General features: G+C 43.9%; 1 protein-coding gene across 2 annotated transcripts in view; it reads right to left on the bottom strand.

The window, feature by feature from the left end:
* Positions 1-205: 205 nt before the first annotated feature.
* Positions 206-16,010, bottom strand: part of KANK2 (KN motif and ankyrin repeat domains 2) — a 98,739-nt gene continuing 82,934 nt past the window's right edge. For both annotated transcript variants that reach the window (XM_055003271.1, XM_055003272.1), the window contains 6 exons: positions 12,213-12,300; positions 9,890-10,109; positions 7,193-7,335; positions 5,988-6,188; positions 4,277-4,375; positions 206-1,807 (listed from right to left, as the gene is read on the bottom strand). In XM_055003271.1, the coding sequence (XP_054859246.1) occupies positions 1,748-1,807; positions 4,277-4,375; positions 5,988-6,188; positions 7,193-7,335; positions 9,890-10,109; positions 12,213-12,300 (811 nt within the window). In that variant the 3' untranslated portion in view covers positions 206-1,747. The remainder of the gene's footprint in view (positions 1,808-4,276; positions 4,376-5,987; positions 6,189-7,192; positions 7,336-9,889; positions 10,110-12,212; positions 12,301-16,010) is intronic.

Genomic DNA, 16,010 nt, shown 5'->3' with positions numbered 1-16,010 from the left:
TGTGTGGAGTTGTTGCAATTACACAAAGATGGATCGGGGCCTTGACATTCGACACTGATATTAGGCCATTAAATTAATGCTCCATGAAAATAAGAAAATGTTAGGCGGGGAGAGAGATACATTTATGACATGTTAGTTACTACAAACTTTTCTTGAGCAGCTGTACTAGGAGTACTTTTAACACTAACATCACCAGAGTCATAAATATCAACATATGATAACTTTATTTTTAGTGATTATAAACGGCATTAACTTCATTTAAAAGTATAGAAATATCATATGGCAATCATAAAACAGATTACATATATATGAGGCATATACAAGGTTCAGGGGAACCTACAAACACAGAAATTCTAAAACCAGTTCACAACATCCGCTCTGGGGGCAGCTAAAGAAAAGCGACCATTAGGAAGAGAGACATATACCTCTTTTGTGTTCAGAACAGCTCAAGAATAATTTGGTTCTGAACAGACATTTGTTTCAAGTCCAAGTTTCTAATAAATGCTGCTGAAGACAGAAAATAAATTGTGCAAAGAGATCAGCAAGCAGGTTTGCTGCAAAGACGTATCATTTCACCGGAATATTCTGCATTATTTAAAATCCTAAGATCTACATTTTGGGATCTTAGTGCCTTTGTGTACTAAACGTATACTAAAAGTGTGCACGCACGCATACCCTTTCACTTGCATACCTTTTCAAATTTGGCATTTTTAAAACAACCACCAAAGTCCATCCTCTTCTGTTTTCCGATGCCCATCTGGCTGCTGATAGAAAAGTAAATTTTGGCATTTTAAAGCCAAAGAATAAAGTGAACAGAGCTTTTAAAGGAAATGGAATATCAATTTTTTAGCAGAACATCCATGATCAAACAAGAGCACATGGACAGGTAATGGACTTTGAAACGGTAATGTGCGCACAGATATTTGGGGCCAGGAACACTTAAAATCCTAAACATTTTTTTAAAAAAATTGTTCGATGGGTCCCTTGCCAAGTTACCAAATACAGTAAGAATTCACATTCTGCAAAATTAATTAAATTTATCTAAATCTTGAGTATCAAACATTCAATTCTATTGCAAAATTGCTTTGTTGCATTTTTATTTGGAAAAATCAAAACTAGTAAATCCTTTTAGCTCTTCAATTGAAGCTTCTTAAAAGACACACAGAGTTAGGCACACAAGGGAGCATCCAAAAATAATTTCAAGTAGATTTGTGTTTTAAAAAGGATGTCTTACCATTTTTTTAAAAAAAAGCAAAAACTGTTCTTGATGGAGTTTCTTTAAAGAGGCACTCCTTCAATGGCCTCTGGGAAAAACTTTTGTCAGTCTACAAAGGGAACAGGAACTTAATGAAAAAGGAGATGGGAAGGGGCTTGCCCACCAGTGGGCCCAAGATATCCACGGCCTCTCTTTGCAGATGCTTCTCCTCGGCTCACCAATGGGCAGAATTTGTAACTGGTTGTGTTTTTGCTGGCTACGCTGCAGCATTTCTAAAATGGCGGCCTTGAAGTACCTCCTGTAGGAAGGCCAACCCTCACCCCTCAGATACGGACCGTGCAGTCGACAGGAGAGATTCCAACAGATGGAGGGGGTGCCGGAAACGTAGAAACCACAGCAGTTCTTAGGAACCCAATAAACCTGCAGAATGTACCAGAAAAGTTTGCTTCCCCACTCTGACAAGCTCACAAGCCTTTCTTCTCTGAGAGAAACCTTTGCAGTTCGCGAGATGTTCTGTCGGGCCCCTTTGTGCTACTGAGCATGGCTGGCCATCTTGGCGACATCTCCGGGCTTCTCTTGAATCGAAGTCCCCTGAAAAGGGTGTTTCATGATTAGTTTTAAAACAGTTTTGTTCCTTTCCCTGCCTCGTTGGGCTAGTGGAATCTTTCCCCAAGCCCCAAAACTCCACATGGCTCTAAATGCAGGGAAGGGTAGCCTCTTCCTCATAGCTCTGTGGACACAGCTGCTGCAGCAAGATCAGGCCTATGTCCAAGGCTCGGAGGGAAGAGACAACCAAGGTGCAAACTGAAGCAAGCAATTCCACCTGAGGCCATCTGGGAAGTTTGTTTTTTTGCTTCAGCCACTGAGTATCTCTTACATGAATGGAAGACCCCTGCCAAGATGACGCCTGGGGACAGAACGTGGGGCAGAAGGAAGCAAATACACACAGATTGATGACTACTAAACTGTTCAAGTCCAGGGTTACTTTTGCTGTCGTATTTTTCCAGCCCAAGCTTGTGGCATTTTTTCCCCCTCACCTGGAATGGAATTGTGGTATTAGCATATCTTGAACTATCTGGCAAACTGGCTCCAGACAGTACCTGTATTCTTGACCCTTGCCCGTCCTGGCTGATAAGGGCTGCCAGAGGGTGACTGGCAGACTGGGTAAGGGGGGGTGGATAAATGGGGTGTGTGCTTCACATAAAATACCCAAATCGGACCCTATTTGTAAAGATTCGGGATTCCCGAATCGGGGCCAGCATGGGGTTATGGGGGTGGCAGTTGGGCTGTTTAAAACTATCAGCTGGCAGGCGGCCGGGGGGGATCCCCCCCCCAAGCCACCTGCCAGCTGATAGTTTAAAGGGCCCTTTCCTACAAGTGGCAAGAAAGGATCCCCCCCAGCCGCCTGCCAGCTGATATTTTAAAGGGACCTGCCGCTTAAACCAGCAGGGGGGGGTGTAGGTGCTAGGAGAAAACCCAGACCCCTGAATCACTTTGGAATGCTCCGAATCTTTACGGAACATTCCGAAGCGATTCAAACACCCGAATCCGAAGCGGCTTGCCACTTTGGTTTTTGGGTGTTTCCGAATGTTTTACCCGAAGCAGAAAACCTGAATATTTTCGGGGTGCACACTCCTAGTGATAAATGCTCAAGGAGGCAGTAATTCGAACTGTGCTGGAAAAACCCACCTTGAGCCCTACTACTGTCGGCCGGTGTCCACCTTCCATTTTTGAGCAAGGTATTAAGAGTAGATGGTTGCTTCTTAGCTCTGGGAGCTCTTGGAAGAGACTGATTTTCTGAATGTATTTCAATATGGATTCAGGTTGGGATTTGGAACAGAGACTGCATTCGTCATCTTGGTTGATGAGAACTTTTTCTGAGAACTAGACAATCCTGTTGGATCTCTCAGTGGCCTTCAATACCATCAACCACGGTATCCTTCATAGTTGTCCTGGGACTAACCTTGAGCCAGCTACCTGAACCCAGTTTCCACCAGGATCGAACTCTGGTAGTGAGTAGAGCTTGGGCTGAAGTAGTGCAGCTCACCACTCTGCGCCACGGGGCAGAGTGGTAAGTGGCATACGAATGTTTTAAATAAAACCAATAAATCTGACAGAGGATAGAGAATAATACCATGGTTGATTGGCCTTGAAAATCACCAGAAATTCCAGGATCACTCACTGGCTGTCCTTTTTCTGGTCTAGGCTCTCCATCAGAATACCAATTTAACTCCCAAAATCTGAAATGAAAAGGGTCTGCCTAATGCGCTTCATTCAGAATCTGGTTAGCAACCAGCCACACAATCACCTTCCGAAGACTGGCAAATTAGAGAACTGGCTTATATTCCTCTAGATCTAGATGGCTAAGAAACTGGATTCATTAATTCATTCATTAATTTGGGGGTGAAGTGTTACACATGCATACATACAAACCACATACATACAAACCAAGCTTGTTACTGCAACACTAAATGTGCGACCATAAGAATATTTCCCTGGGAGTTAAGCACCATCGAATAGACCTCTTAAGAAGTCTGAGTAGACCTGTTTAGGAATGCTTTCTAGCGGCTGCTTAAAATATACTTCTTAGCACATTATAGTTCCTAGATCTCTGCCCCAATAGGACTACAATTCTATTCCACTAGAGAAACCCAGAATTTCGTTTTAACAAAGGGAATGCTGGGGAAACTTGGCTGGGGTGCGGGAAAATGACAGTAAACTGAAGTGGGGTGAGCTTGGGGGAGTAGTAGTATATTTAGCAGGGAGTAGTAGTATATTTAGCAGGGAGGAAACTTTCTGGTTTCTGCATCTCTCCCCACTTAATGAGCCCGATCTCAGATCTCAGAAGCTAAGCAGGGTCAACCTTGGTTAGTAATTGGGTGGGAGACCAGCAACCGAGACCAGGGTTGCAGAGACAGGCAATGGCAAACCACTTCTGTTAGTCTCTTGCCATGAAAACCCCACCAGGGGTCACCATAAGCCAGCTATGACTTGAGGGCACTCTCTATCCCCCCTTACACACACACACACACACAAAACGGTCTCTGCTCTGCAACTCACCAGAGATGTGGATTTGGCGCTGTTCAGATGAGCATGAAGCATAACAGCAATGTCATTCTGTCCTGCTTCCAGGGCAATAGAGAGAGCTGTGCTGCCATCCTACAAAAGACAAGGAGGAAGTCACCGCCATAGCAAAAGGAGCTTTTCTCCATGCAAAGGGGCTCCATTAACTCTTTCTAGGGTCCCATTTCCTGGAATGTTCAGGAGCCAGTGCTTTTAATGGAGTCTATTAACCGGAGAGTTGTCAGCCTTTATTAGTCATTTAGCACTAAACTCATTGTCATTAGCAGGGATAAACACAAGGGGGAAGGCCAGCCCTTCCATGTGTACACTGGCTAGGCAGCGATGGGACCCTGTAGGACAAGTCTTTTGTTCCTATGATTGGTATCTAATAGAGGCAGGCATGAACCGAAATACGAACCAAAGTTTGTCAGGAACCAGGCCGGTTCGTGGGAGCTCATTTCTCATGAACCTTGACGAATTTTAGCCCAGTTCGTTTGGCTTGTATTTTAGTTTGTCACTGCAGACAGCCTGGTACCGATCAATCAGTTTCCTAGGCAACGAGGGGGATGGGCTCTCTGCAGACCGTCTGCTGACCCAGAAGTGACATTTTCACGAGCCGGTTCATAAACTGGGGCAAGTTTGTGAAATTTCATGGTTCGTGAAACACAACAAACCGTGAATGGCAGGGTTTGGAATTTTCCTGGTTCGTGCCCATCTCTAGTATCTAGTGAAGGGAACTTTGACTCTTAAAAGCTTATATGCTGGAAATCTTGTTGGCCTTTTTAACGTGCTACTGACCTCGAATCCTGCTCTTCAGACCAACACGGCTACTCATCTGAAACATTTCCTATGCTCGTAACCTGACGTTTGCAGCCACTTGGCCAGAATTCCCTGCCAAGTTTTTCAGAAGGTGTGCGGGCATGGTAAGGCATGGCTTGTTCCTGGCTATCCTCATTTGAATGAAAGGGTTTCCCCACACCTGTAACAGCAGATGTAGACACTGCAGGATCAGTTTCAGGTGGGGAGCCATGCTGATCTGCAGGAGATGAGCAAGATTCAAATCCAGAAGCACCTTCATCAAGAACAACAACACTTTCCAGGTTATAAGCTTTTGAGAGTTAAGCTCCCCTCATCAGATACAAGTAGGAATGGAGATCTCCAAGTCTTTTCATCCCAGCCAGAAGGTGGGAAAGGCGCTGCAAAGAAGTAAGATAGGATGCAGAGGTACAACACAAAATGTAATCAGCTTGATTAGAGCAGGGGAGGAAATGCAGAACGTTAGCATCCGTAGCGGGAAAAGAATCCTATGTTCTTATTCAGCCCTGCCAGGGGGAGGGCGGGGGGAGGTATCTGAAGTTCTGAGTTTGTGAATGAACGCAAGTTCAGCAATCTCGCATTGTAATCTCCCCTTAAAATGTCTCTATTTGAGGACTGCCACTTTTAGGTCAGCAACGGAATGTCCTGGAAGATTAAAGTATTCTACCACTCTTTTTTAGTATTGTAATTTTAGCTCATTTGGAGTCCTGTTTGACTTACATGCTTATCTTAAAGGTCTCTTCAGGTGTACATAAATATATGGGGAAATCTGCTTACATTTCTCATCCTAGAGTACAGGCAGATGCGTGGAAGGGAGAATTCTTTCCTTGACACGGCCCTGAAATAGAAACCGAGGACCTTCCCCTGGCAACCAGCTCCAGGCAGAACTCACATGGTCCGCGAGGGTGACATCACAGCTAGCCGTGGACAGCAGCAGGCGGACTATCTCGGCATGGCCATGCTCACAGGCACACATTAGCGCTGTGGAGCCGTCGTCATCTTGCACGTTGACATCTGCAGCGCTAGCTAGAAGGGCGCACACCATATCCAGACGTCCATGGCTGACAGCCAACATCAAGGCCGTCTGCCCAGCCTGAAATGGTCAGAGTTGGAGCTGAACACAAGAAGGTGGAGAGGGGGGAAAGAAACCTGCTCCAGCCCCATAGAAACCTGGCATGCACATTAAGCACATAAACCTTGAAATATTAAGGCTGAACTGGACATTTAAGCGGTGTACATTTGTAGCATTTCATGCTGACTATGCTTGCAAAAACTAGGAAAAGAAATGTTGGAAAGATTTAGCACGGTTGCCTGGAAGTGCAAGCAAGCCAAGGGTTTACAAACCTTACCGAAGAGCTGAGCTGTCTTGCAAAGTGCTTTGCTTTGGCAATTTCATCTCCTGGAGGGATTTCTTTCATTGCTAAGATCATTATTTAGGTAACCTCAATGAAAACAAAAGTGCTAAAAAAAAGCAGCAAAGGGGATTAGTTTTTAAAGTGGCTATTGTCATGTGTGCATGAGAGAGAGCGCAGGAGCACGCAGTGCGAGACAGCAAGAGCGAGAGAGGCTTGGTTCAGATGCAATGGCAACCCATGACTTTCCCATCGTAGGAAAGCTCCTGGGACATCCTCAGGTTCACACATTCCCCTTTCCTGCTCCTGCCATGTATGGCTAGACAATTAGTTATTTCTGAGTTTGTGGCAAACCAGTTTGCACTGGCAAGTAACCATTTGCATTTGTCCTGTGAACGAGTATTCCAAATCTCAGTTTATTTCTGGTTTGGAATCTGGGATTACAGGGAAATAAAGATCAGATCTGGCCAGCGGGGACATAACTAACCTTAGTGGGCCGAGAACGCTGACACGAAGAGAGCCTGCAGATTTCTGCCATGTGGTCATATAATGACAAATCATCTGAGCCAAGCCAAAGAAAGAAATCTGTTAAAATATGGCAGATAGGTGTGCACTCTTCTTCCGAGTGGAAAAGTTGGCAAGTCCGAGCAACTTGGGCACAAACAGAAGCTCCTCATGCAACTCCCTCCCGACTTGTCAATCCACACCCCCACACCTAGCAAGAACCTGCTGATACTTTTGATACCTGGCTGGCTTTGGCATTAACGTCGCCCCTTTCCAGCAGCTGCATAATGATCTCCTTATCGCTCTCCGAGCGGGAGGCAGCCAGCGCCGTCAGCATGATGGCTGTGTAACCAGCTTTGTTCTGCTGATTCACGTGACACAAACCTAGTAGAGCAAGGGAATCAAATGAGGCCTGGCTCCTTCCCTCTCTCCATCCAAAGTTATGGAGCCAATGGGTCATTTCAATGCTAGCTTGGTTGCAAGACAAGATAATGTGTCCTTAGATTAACAGCATTCCTGGCAGGTACTTGTGAGGCCGTTTGGAAAAACCTCCAATGAGGAAGGTTACATGGCCTTCCTAGAACGTTGGCTTCACTGTTGAACTGCTCATATCATTATGAATATCCCAGAGTTTAACCTAGATCTTCCATTCATGACTAGGGGTGTGTGCTTCAGGTTTCTGATTCAGGCCGAATTGAGCCCGATTTGGCATGATTCGGTATTTCTGAATTGGCCCCAGCATTGCTGAGCCGATTCGGAAATATTGAAGCAAAACTTTCCGAAGCGCTTCGGAACACTTCGGGTAGAGCGGCAGTCACTGCAACACTTTTCTTGCTCTTTGCAAGACAGCAAAAAAAGCACTGCTCTGAGCTTCCCCCACTGCCTTTTTTTACCCAATCAGAGGGGAGTTCCCTCCTCCCCCATCTCATCAGGTAAAAAAAGGTGGCTGGAAGCTTGAAAGCAGTACTTTTCTTGCTGTCTGCAAATAGCAAGAAAAGTGCTGTGGCAGGTCTACCCGAAGCTTTCCGAAGCAGGTTAAGTACCCGATTCCGAAGCAACTTGCCACTTTGGGATTGAGGTTTTTAGAATCTTTTCCCCACTTCAGTAAACCCAAAGTGGGAAATCCAAATCTTTTTGGGGTGCACACCCCTACTCATGACATCCCGCACTGCCTTCAGTGGTCACATGCAGCCTCTACACCCTATCCTCGTCACTTTACTGCTTTATCCCTTCTCTGAATTCCTGGGAAGGAAATTTTCAAGATCTGTCTGGTTTAATTTTAAATGTGTCTCCAGAAGTGTCTGCCTCTGTCCTTGGCTGGGGTCTGATTGCTACAGGCAAGTGGCTGATGAAGAAGGAGCTACTGCTAAATCTAGACAAGGGTGGTCAGTAAAGCAGATGTTTTGAAAAGAGCTGTTTTGTGAGCCCTGAACAGGACGAGTCTATCTTTGGCTGGTTCAGTGAACAGTTTGGGAGATTGTTCTGGTGTAAGAAGGTATAGAATCAAAAAGTGCATTTGATATTTGGCAGAGAGATTGCTTTCTCTTCTAGGCTCTGCCAGACTACATGGGACTGCCCTTGAAGACAACTCAGAAGCTTCAGTTGGTGCAAATGTGGCAGCCTGCCTTTTGGCCAGAGGGAACCAATTCAAACCATCACTCAATGCCTGTTTATTTTACAGCTCAGTTACAGGTGCTCTTTCTTTCCTTTGAAGTCCTTTACAACTAGTGACCTACGTTCCTAGGGGACTGTCACTCCCAATATAAACCTCCACAATAGCATTTTCTTCCTGTCCCACCCCTCAGAGTGGTTAGAATGGTTTCAGAAAATTCATGGCCTGTACCTCCAGCACTGGGATGCAGTCACAAGTTAGAAGGCTCGTCTGCCTTCCCAGTCTTGTACGGCACTTTTCATTCCAACGGCTTTTGGGGAAATGATGGACGGGGGAGTTCTGATGGTGGCTTTTCATTGTGCTTACTTAGGAGTGATGCCCTGACTGGGAAAGCCCAGGTGAGCCTGATCTCATCAGAAGCTGAGCAGGGTGGGCCTTGGTTAGTAATCGGATGGGAGACCTCCAACAAAGACCAGGGTTGCAGAGGCAGGCAATGGCAAACGCAGGCAATGTTAGTCTCTTGCCATGAAAACCCCACCAGGGGTTGCCATAAGTCAGTTATGACTGGAGGGCACTCTCCACGACCCCTTGGGAATGATGTATATGTTTAAGCTGGAGGTGGGGGTGGGAAAGAAATATTTAAATCAAATGCTTATAAATGAGAGCCGGAGTGGTGAAGAATGTCCGACTAGGATCTAGGAGACCTAGTTTCGAATCCTTGCTCTGCCATGGAAGCTTGCCGGGTGGCCTTGGCCCATCGCATACTCTCAGCCTAACCTACCTCACAGGGTTGTTGTGAGGATAAAATGGAGGAGAAGAGAAGGATGTTGTGAATTACTTTGTGTCCCACTGGGGAGGCAAGTGGGGTATAAATAAATACCTAAATAAATACTTTCTAAATAAAATCTCTCTCTCTCTCTTTTCCCCACTTTAACCAAGGTGGTAGAGTGCTGGATTCTCACATGAGCAATGAAATTTCAAATCCCTGCTCAGTGCCCCCAACAGCCATTATTGTACATTCCACCCTACAAAATGAAAAATATCACTTACAGTGCAATCCTATGGAGAGTTACTCCAGTCTAATCCCATTGACTTCAACAGGCTTAGACTGGAGTAACTCTCCATAGGATTGCACTGCTAGTTTCCAAGACGTAAGCATGTGAGACTTTAGCCTTTGAACCATGCAGCATTCCGGAGGGCCTGAGCATCTAAACTACCATTGCAAGATGTGCGAGGAAAGGAAAATCCCTTTTCCTGTGGCAGAAGGGCGAGTTTCATCTAGAAGGACCTGCCCTGCTCAAAGGAATTCCAGATGGCTCCACTTACCTGTTTTCAGCAGCTCTGCAACCACAGGGAAATTGGAATGCGAGACGGTGTAATGGAGCGCCGTATTACCGTTGGCATCTGCCATATTGATTATGAACTCCAGCAACTGGGGGGAGATGGCCTGGAAAGCAGCCAAATGCCGTGAGACCCATTCTGGGTTGGCTTCTTTATGGCAAGAAAGCCTCAACCAAGAGTGAAGCACTGCGGTGTATGCCAATTTCTGCAGCAATGTGGAGAGAAAACAACAACAACTGTCAAATATGCAGGTCCGTAGGCAGAAATGTGATGGTGAATAGGCTACAGTTTGGTGTAGTGGTTAAGAGCCAGATTGGTGTAGTGGTTAAGAGCGCTAGAACAAAAAAACACCCCTAAACGATAAGATCGGGGTTTTTTTTAATAAATTTTTATTTTTTACTAAAAGATAAGGGGTACAGAATATAGGGGATGGGAAAAAGAAATTCATATTATATATATCGCTAATACATTGCACCATACAATCGAATATATTTCTTCAATGTGTTCTGCAGCTCAGACACTTATTTGCAAATTTTTCCATTCATTTTAAATAATGTCCATAAAAGTCTTCATCCTAACTAAAAGCTAGGTTTCTTCAGATGTCCTCTACATCCAGCTATAAAATGGGTCCCAAATGTCATTATATATTGTATTGTCCATCTCTTCCAATAATACAAGATCAGTTTTTGAAAATATAAGAGGTCTATACTTTAGTGAAATTAACTGCATAACCAAAAAACAGAGATACTGGTAATTTAGAGCATTTATGGTCAGGAACAATACAAAGAATGGAACCTATAATTATGTAACTAGAGGAGGTATTGATATTATGAGCTGATGATGAGTGAATTTGCGTATTGGCTGAGTTGAGATAGGAGGCTTCGGATTAGTGATATGGTCGGTAGAAACCAGCGTTTTTATTTGTATCCCGTATCTTTTCCGTATGTTTTTTCTTTTGTATATGTTTACAATCTGTTAATAAATGTATTTTTAAAAAAAAGAGTGCCGGGACTCTAGAACCGGGTCCCCACTCCTCCGCTTGAAGCCAGCTGGGTGACCTTGGGTCAGTCACAGCTCTCTCAGAGCACTCTCAGCTCCACCCACCTCACAGGGTGTTTGTTGTGAGGATAATAATAACATACTTTGTAAACCGCTCTGAATGGGCATTAAGTTGCCCTGAAGGGCGGTATATAAATCGAACGTTATTATTATATTATTATTACAGGAATACTGTGGGGAGAGTATCGGAAGTTTCTGCAAAACCCTATGTTTAAAAGTGACTTCATTTATTAATTTAAATTGATAAAAACTTCTACTGAGTAAGTCTAGGCTTACATTCGAGGGTAGGATCTATATTATTTTTGGGCAGCCTGACTACAGAGGCAATTTTGCTTCAGGAGTATGTTGATCTATGGGAAATTGGGCAGTAGGGTGGAAATATGTCTCCTGTTCAACAGGGTAGGAAACAAATTACCTCCAGACTGGATTACTGTAACTCGCTCTATGCTGCCTGTTGTGCCTGCTCTAGAAGTTACAACTGGTCCAACATGCGGTGGCACGTTTTGACTGGGACTCCATTCCAGTCACATATTGCACCTGTTCTGCGCCAGCTGCCCTGGCTCCTGTGGAGTTCCAAATCAGGTTCAAGGTTTTGGTTTTGACCTTTAAGGCCCTTCGCAGACTAGAAGATGTGAGGTTCAAAGTTGGCTGTCTTAATATGTTTTTATTGCTGTATCTATATGACTGCTACCGGAATTTTGATTGTTTTTATTATGTAATACCATAATATGTAATAATATATGAAATATTGTATATATTATATGTGTATGTATCCAGACAGTCAGTTTGGTGTAGTGGTTAACATCGACGGGACTCTAAATTGGAGAACCGGGTTTGATTCCCCACTCCTCCACTTGAAGCCAGTTGGGTGACCTTGGGTCAGCTGCAGCTCTCTCAGAGCTCTCTCAGCCCCGCCCACCTCACAGGGTGATTGTTGTTGTGGGGATAATAACGACATACTTTGTAAACCACTCTGAGTGGGCACTAAGTTGTCCTGAAGGGCAGTATATAAATCAAACGTTTGTCGTCGTTATTTATAGGTTATTAATTCGCTCTGAGCCCATGTGCGGGGCGAGTGGGCCACAAATAAAATAAATAAATAAAATTACGTATTTGTCTGCTGGAACGAGCACTCCAACGATCTGCCCGCAATCCCAGAAAACATTGTCTGCGGGCTTCACAAAGGGCAGCCCCATGGCCAGTTAAGTATTCTCACCCACCCCCGATTTGAAGAACTTTTAAAAAATACCGTCTCTTCATCCATGTGTACATCTGGGCTGTCCAGGTATTGCTGCAGGACGTGGCAGGCTGAAAGCAATTCTTTACTGAGTCCCCTCCTGGGTAGAAAAGAAGAGGAAAATGGACAGGTGAGTTTTTACACTGAAGCCGATAGGGAAGAAAGTGCGTAACTGTTCCAGAGATTAGGCAGGGGGTGGGTTCTTGGGGAGACTACAGGGAGTGGAAGTTTTTTTTTTGTTCAGAGTTCATCCCTGGAGAACGATGGGCACTAGGGTTGCCAGCTTCAGGTTGGGAAATTCCTGGAGATTTGGGGGGGGGGGTGGAACCTGAACAGGGCAGATTTTGGGGAGTCCACCCACCAAAGCAGCCATTTTCTCCTGGGGAACTGATCTCAGTGGCCTGGAGATCAGTTGGCATTCTGGGAGATCCCCAGCCACTACCGTGAAGTTAGTGATCCAGAGGAGTTCGCTGTGTTAGTCTGCAAAATAACAAAGAGTCCAGTAGAACCTTTAAGACTAACCTTTATTGTAGCATAAGCTTTCAAGAGCCACGGCTCTCTTTGACTACCCTCCATGCATCTGCTGAAGAGAGCTGTGCCTCTCGAAAGCTTATGCTACAATAAAGTTGGTTAGTCTTAAAGGTGCTACCGGACTCTTTGCTATTTTGCACCTGGAGGTTGGCAACCCTAATGGGCAGACTTAGGGAAAAGTCAACCATACACACAGAAATCAGCCCTCCCCTGTGGATATGCTCTGCCTGACTGCTATAGCACATCAGAAGATGGGACAGCAGCCTACGCGACAGCCAGAACCTGCCATCCTCTTTCCTGGGCCTTCTATTGGGGAGCAAAGCCCTCCACAGCCAGTTGCCTGGGGAAGGCTGTTTTTCTAAGGCACCTTGCTTGTGGGTGGCCCCTCACCCTCCTGATCACAAGAGCTGTTTCCATCTCCTCCCACTTGGGAACAAAAGCACTCAGCACTGACTACCTTAAAAGGAAAGAAAAACTTTGGTTTGCTCAGTAAGTGAATATACGAAAAACAACGATTGCAGTACTTGCTGAAGAATATAACAAGAACAAGAAATAAATACAGTTCAAAGTTTATGACGACTGAGGAATAATAATTTACTATGGAAAAGACAAGCATCCAGATGCAGAGATTCTTTTTCAGCATACAGATTCCAAGACAGCTGGCCAAACTGAATAATCCAGAAGGGCTTTCTACCCATATTAAGGGCTGTGTCATAAGAAATTGCTCAGAGAGATGGTTTGGTAGGGACAAGGACTACAGACGACTTTATTGGGTACTGTCTGCTGATATAGATATGCTCCTCCTACAGGGTTTCCATGTTGCAAGACATGCCATGTAAATTAGTTATGCATTATTTCAGAAAGACTTCATCTCTATGCTCCACTTTGTTTTCAAATTTTCTGCTACCATTGCATCTGTTTCACTGAATATCTTAACTGTGTTTCATTATTGTACTTAGCTCAGAGTCTCTCTGCACGAGACATCTAACATGAGAACATATAAGTGTAGGGAGATGCAACGTTAGCCAGGAAGCGTAGTTTAAAAAGATAGAACCAACGGCTCGGTCAATTTCACCTCTCTAAAGAGGGTAGTTTAAAAAGACAGAGCCAGTGGAGATCAATCCTGAGAGGGTTTGTTAATTTCATCTTCGCCTCACTGAAGGCTCTGTCCATTTCACCTCCCTTCCAGGAGGTGAAAATGAAATTAACAAATCCTCTGAGGAACGATCTCTGCTGGCTGTTTTTTAAAACTACACTTCCCAGCTAACATTGCATCTCTCTACACATGAGCATTCTTGTGTAAGATGTCTCATGTAAAGAGACTCTTCGTGAATGCCCTAACTGTGGATTATATTGTATTTTCACTTGCACTATGTAATCTGCCGTGGATCTCAGTGAGAAAGATGGACTATAAATAAATAATAATAATAATAATAATAAAGAAGACAAAATATTTTGACCTAGTAGGAAGCTGAATATATTCACTGCAATAAGTAACAAAGGATATTAAAGCTCGATACTATTTTTTTACGGATTTTAAAATTTTTATTTCAGTTAATAAACACCAAACACAAAACATGAATTACAATCATACACTCGTCTAAATCCTACCTGTACAATCACCCACTACTAGTTATCTCCAATCTTCTATATCATGCACAAAACTTAAACAGAATAATCTAACTCATAGAAAAGAAAAACATACTAAATACATGACTATCATTTAAATCGTATAATCGTCGATTAGATCATATATCTATTTACAGCATGCTTATATGTTCTTAATTTTTCACTTCTGCTTAGAGATTATTTTTGATTTTTTTCTAATATAATAACAAAAACCACTACAGAGCCTGTATTTGAAGTTGAATCGTTGTTCCTCAGACACTATACTCTTTGAACTATATTTATTTCTAGTTCTTGCATATTTTTCGGCCAGTATCGCAATATTCATTCTTAATATATTCGCAGTGTTTGCAGCAATATCGTTTTTTTTTTCTTGCGGATTTAGCCAAGAGCATTGGTGGCGCAAATATCGGCCATGGCTGGCAACATTGCTGAGAGACTTTTGCAGACCACAGGCAGGAACGGCTGAACAAAGAAGTACGTGGCCTAAAGTCAGTACAACGCTGAAGTAGTTCAAAGACAGATCTGGTTTATATCAAGTGATAGGAGGAGTATGTTTATTGGAAGTTAAGTCCAGGTTGAAGGAGGGTCAGGAAAATGAATGCTTCAAAAACATCAAAGGTCTATTGGGTAATAGTTAATAGACAATCACGGCATATTGTCACGATTAAAGGACACAAAAATTTAGCGAATTTATCTGAGAATATATGAGTACAAGTAATATTATAAAGTGTTTGATGTCTATAAGAAAATCCACTAAGAATGTGAGCCCTATTAAAGTGGGATAGTTATGAGATGTTAGCGATCATTTTAATATAAAGTAATCTTTTAAAACATATGAGAGCTCTGAATCCAAAATTAGCTTCTTTTATATTGAGGCTCAACTTGCCTGTGTACGTGCGGGCAAGAGTTTTGGACTTGTGCCCAAATCTACCTTTATCTTATAGTTATCTAAGTAGAATTAATTGTATTTTTGTATTCCTTCAAGCTAGTCAATGTTAAAGGTATTGTGTGTGTGTGAGAGAGAGCATGAATAAAACATAACAATGGAAGCAAAGATTCTTTAATATTGTTATTGTTGTGTTATACCTGAGATGAATCTAGAATCAAAGTCTTGGTGCTAGGGCTGCCAGTTCCCCCAGTGGGTGCACTCCTGCCGAACTCGCCAACATCACTTCCTCAAGCATTGTCATCGCGCCCCAGGCAGGCATGCTCCCAAGGGCATGCATATTTAACAACTGGCATGCTCCCAAATTGGCCCCTGTGAAGCACAGGAGCATGTCTGCCGCTGGGCACGATGAAGTCACTTCCAGAAGTGGTGTCATCATGCCCGCTGGGAGTGCACTTTGCGCATGTGCACCTTTTGCTAATAGACTGGTATTGGGAAGCTATACAGAAGTATGTGGCAATTTCCCTCATGCTTTTCCTCTGTCTCCTCTGGCAGTGCTTGCAGCCTCCCTCATTTCCTTCTCTCCCACTCACCTACCTACCCTCCCTTCTGTTCTCTTGCCTCAATTTCAGCTTTCCCTTTTGATCATTTTTGCTCCTCACCGTTGCAGATTTCCCTTTCCTTTTCCCAGTCTATCATTCTCCCCACTCCCCGACACAGACACTCACTGAGGCTTAGAATCCTCAGCAGCGTTGGTTGGGAGT

The sequence above is a fragment of the Eublepharis macularius genome, chromosome 19 (assembly GCF_028583425.1).
Source record: "Eublepharis macularius isolate TG4126 chromosome 19, MPM_Emac_v1.0, whole genome shotgun sequence".
Lineage (NCBI taxonomy): Eukaryota > Metazoa > Chordata > Lepidosauria > Squamata > Eublepharidae > Eublepharis > Eublepharis macularius.
This window is presented reverse-complemented; position numbering and strand designations above follow the sequence as displayed.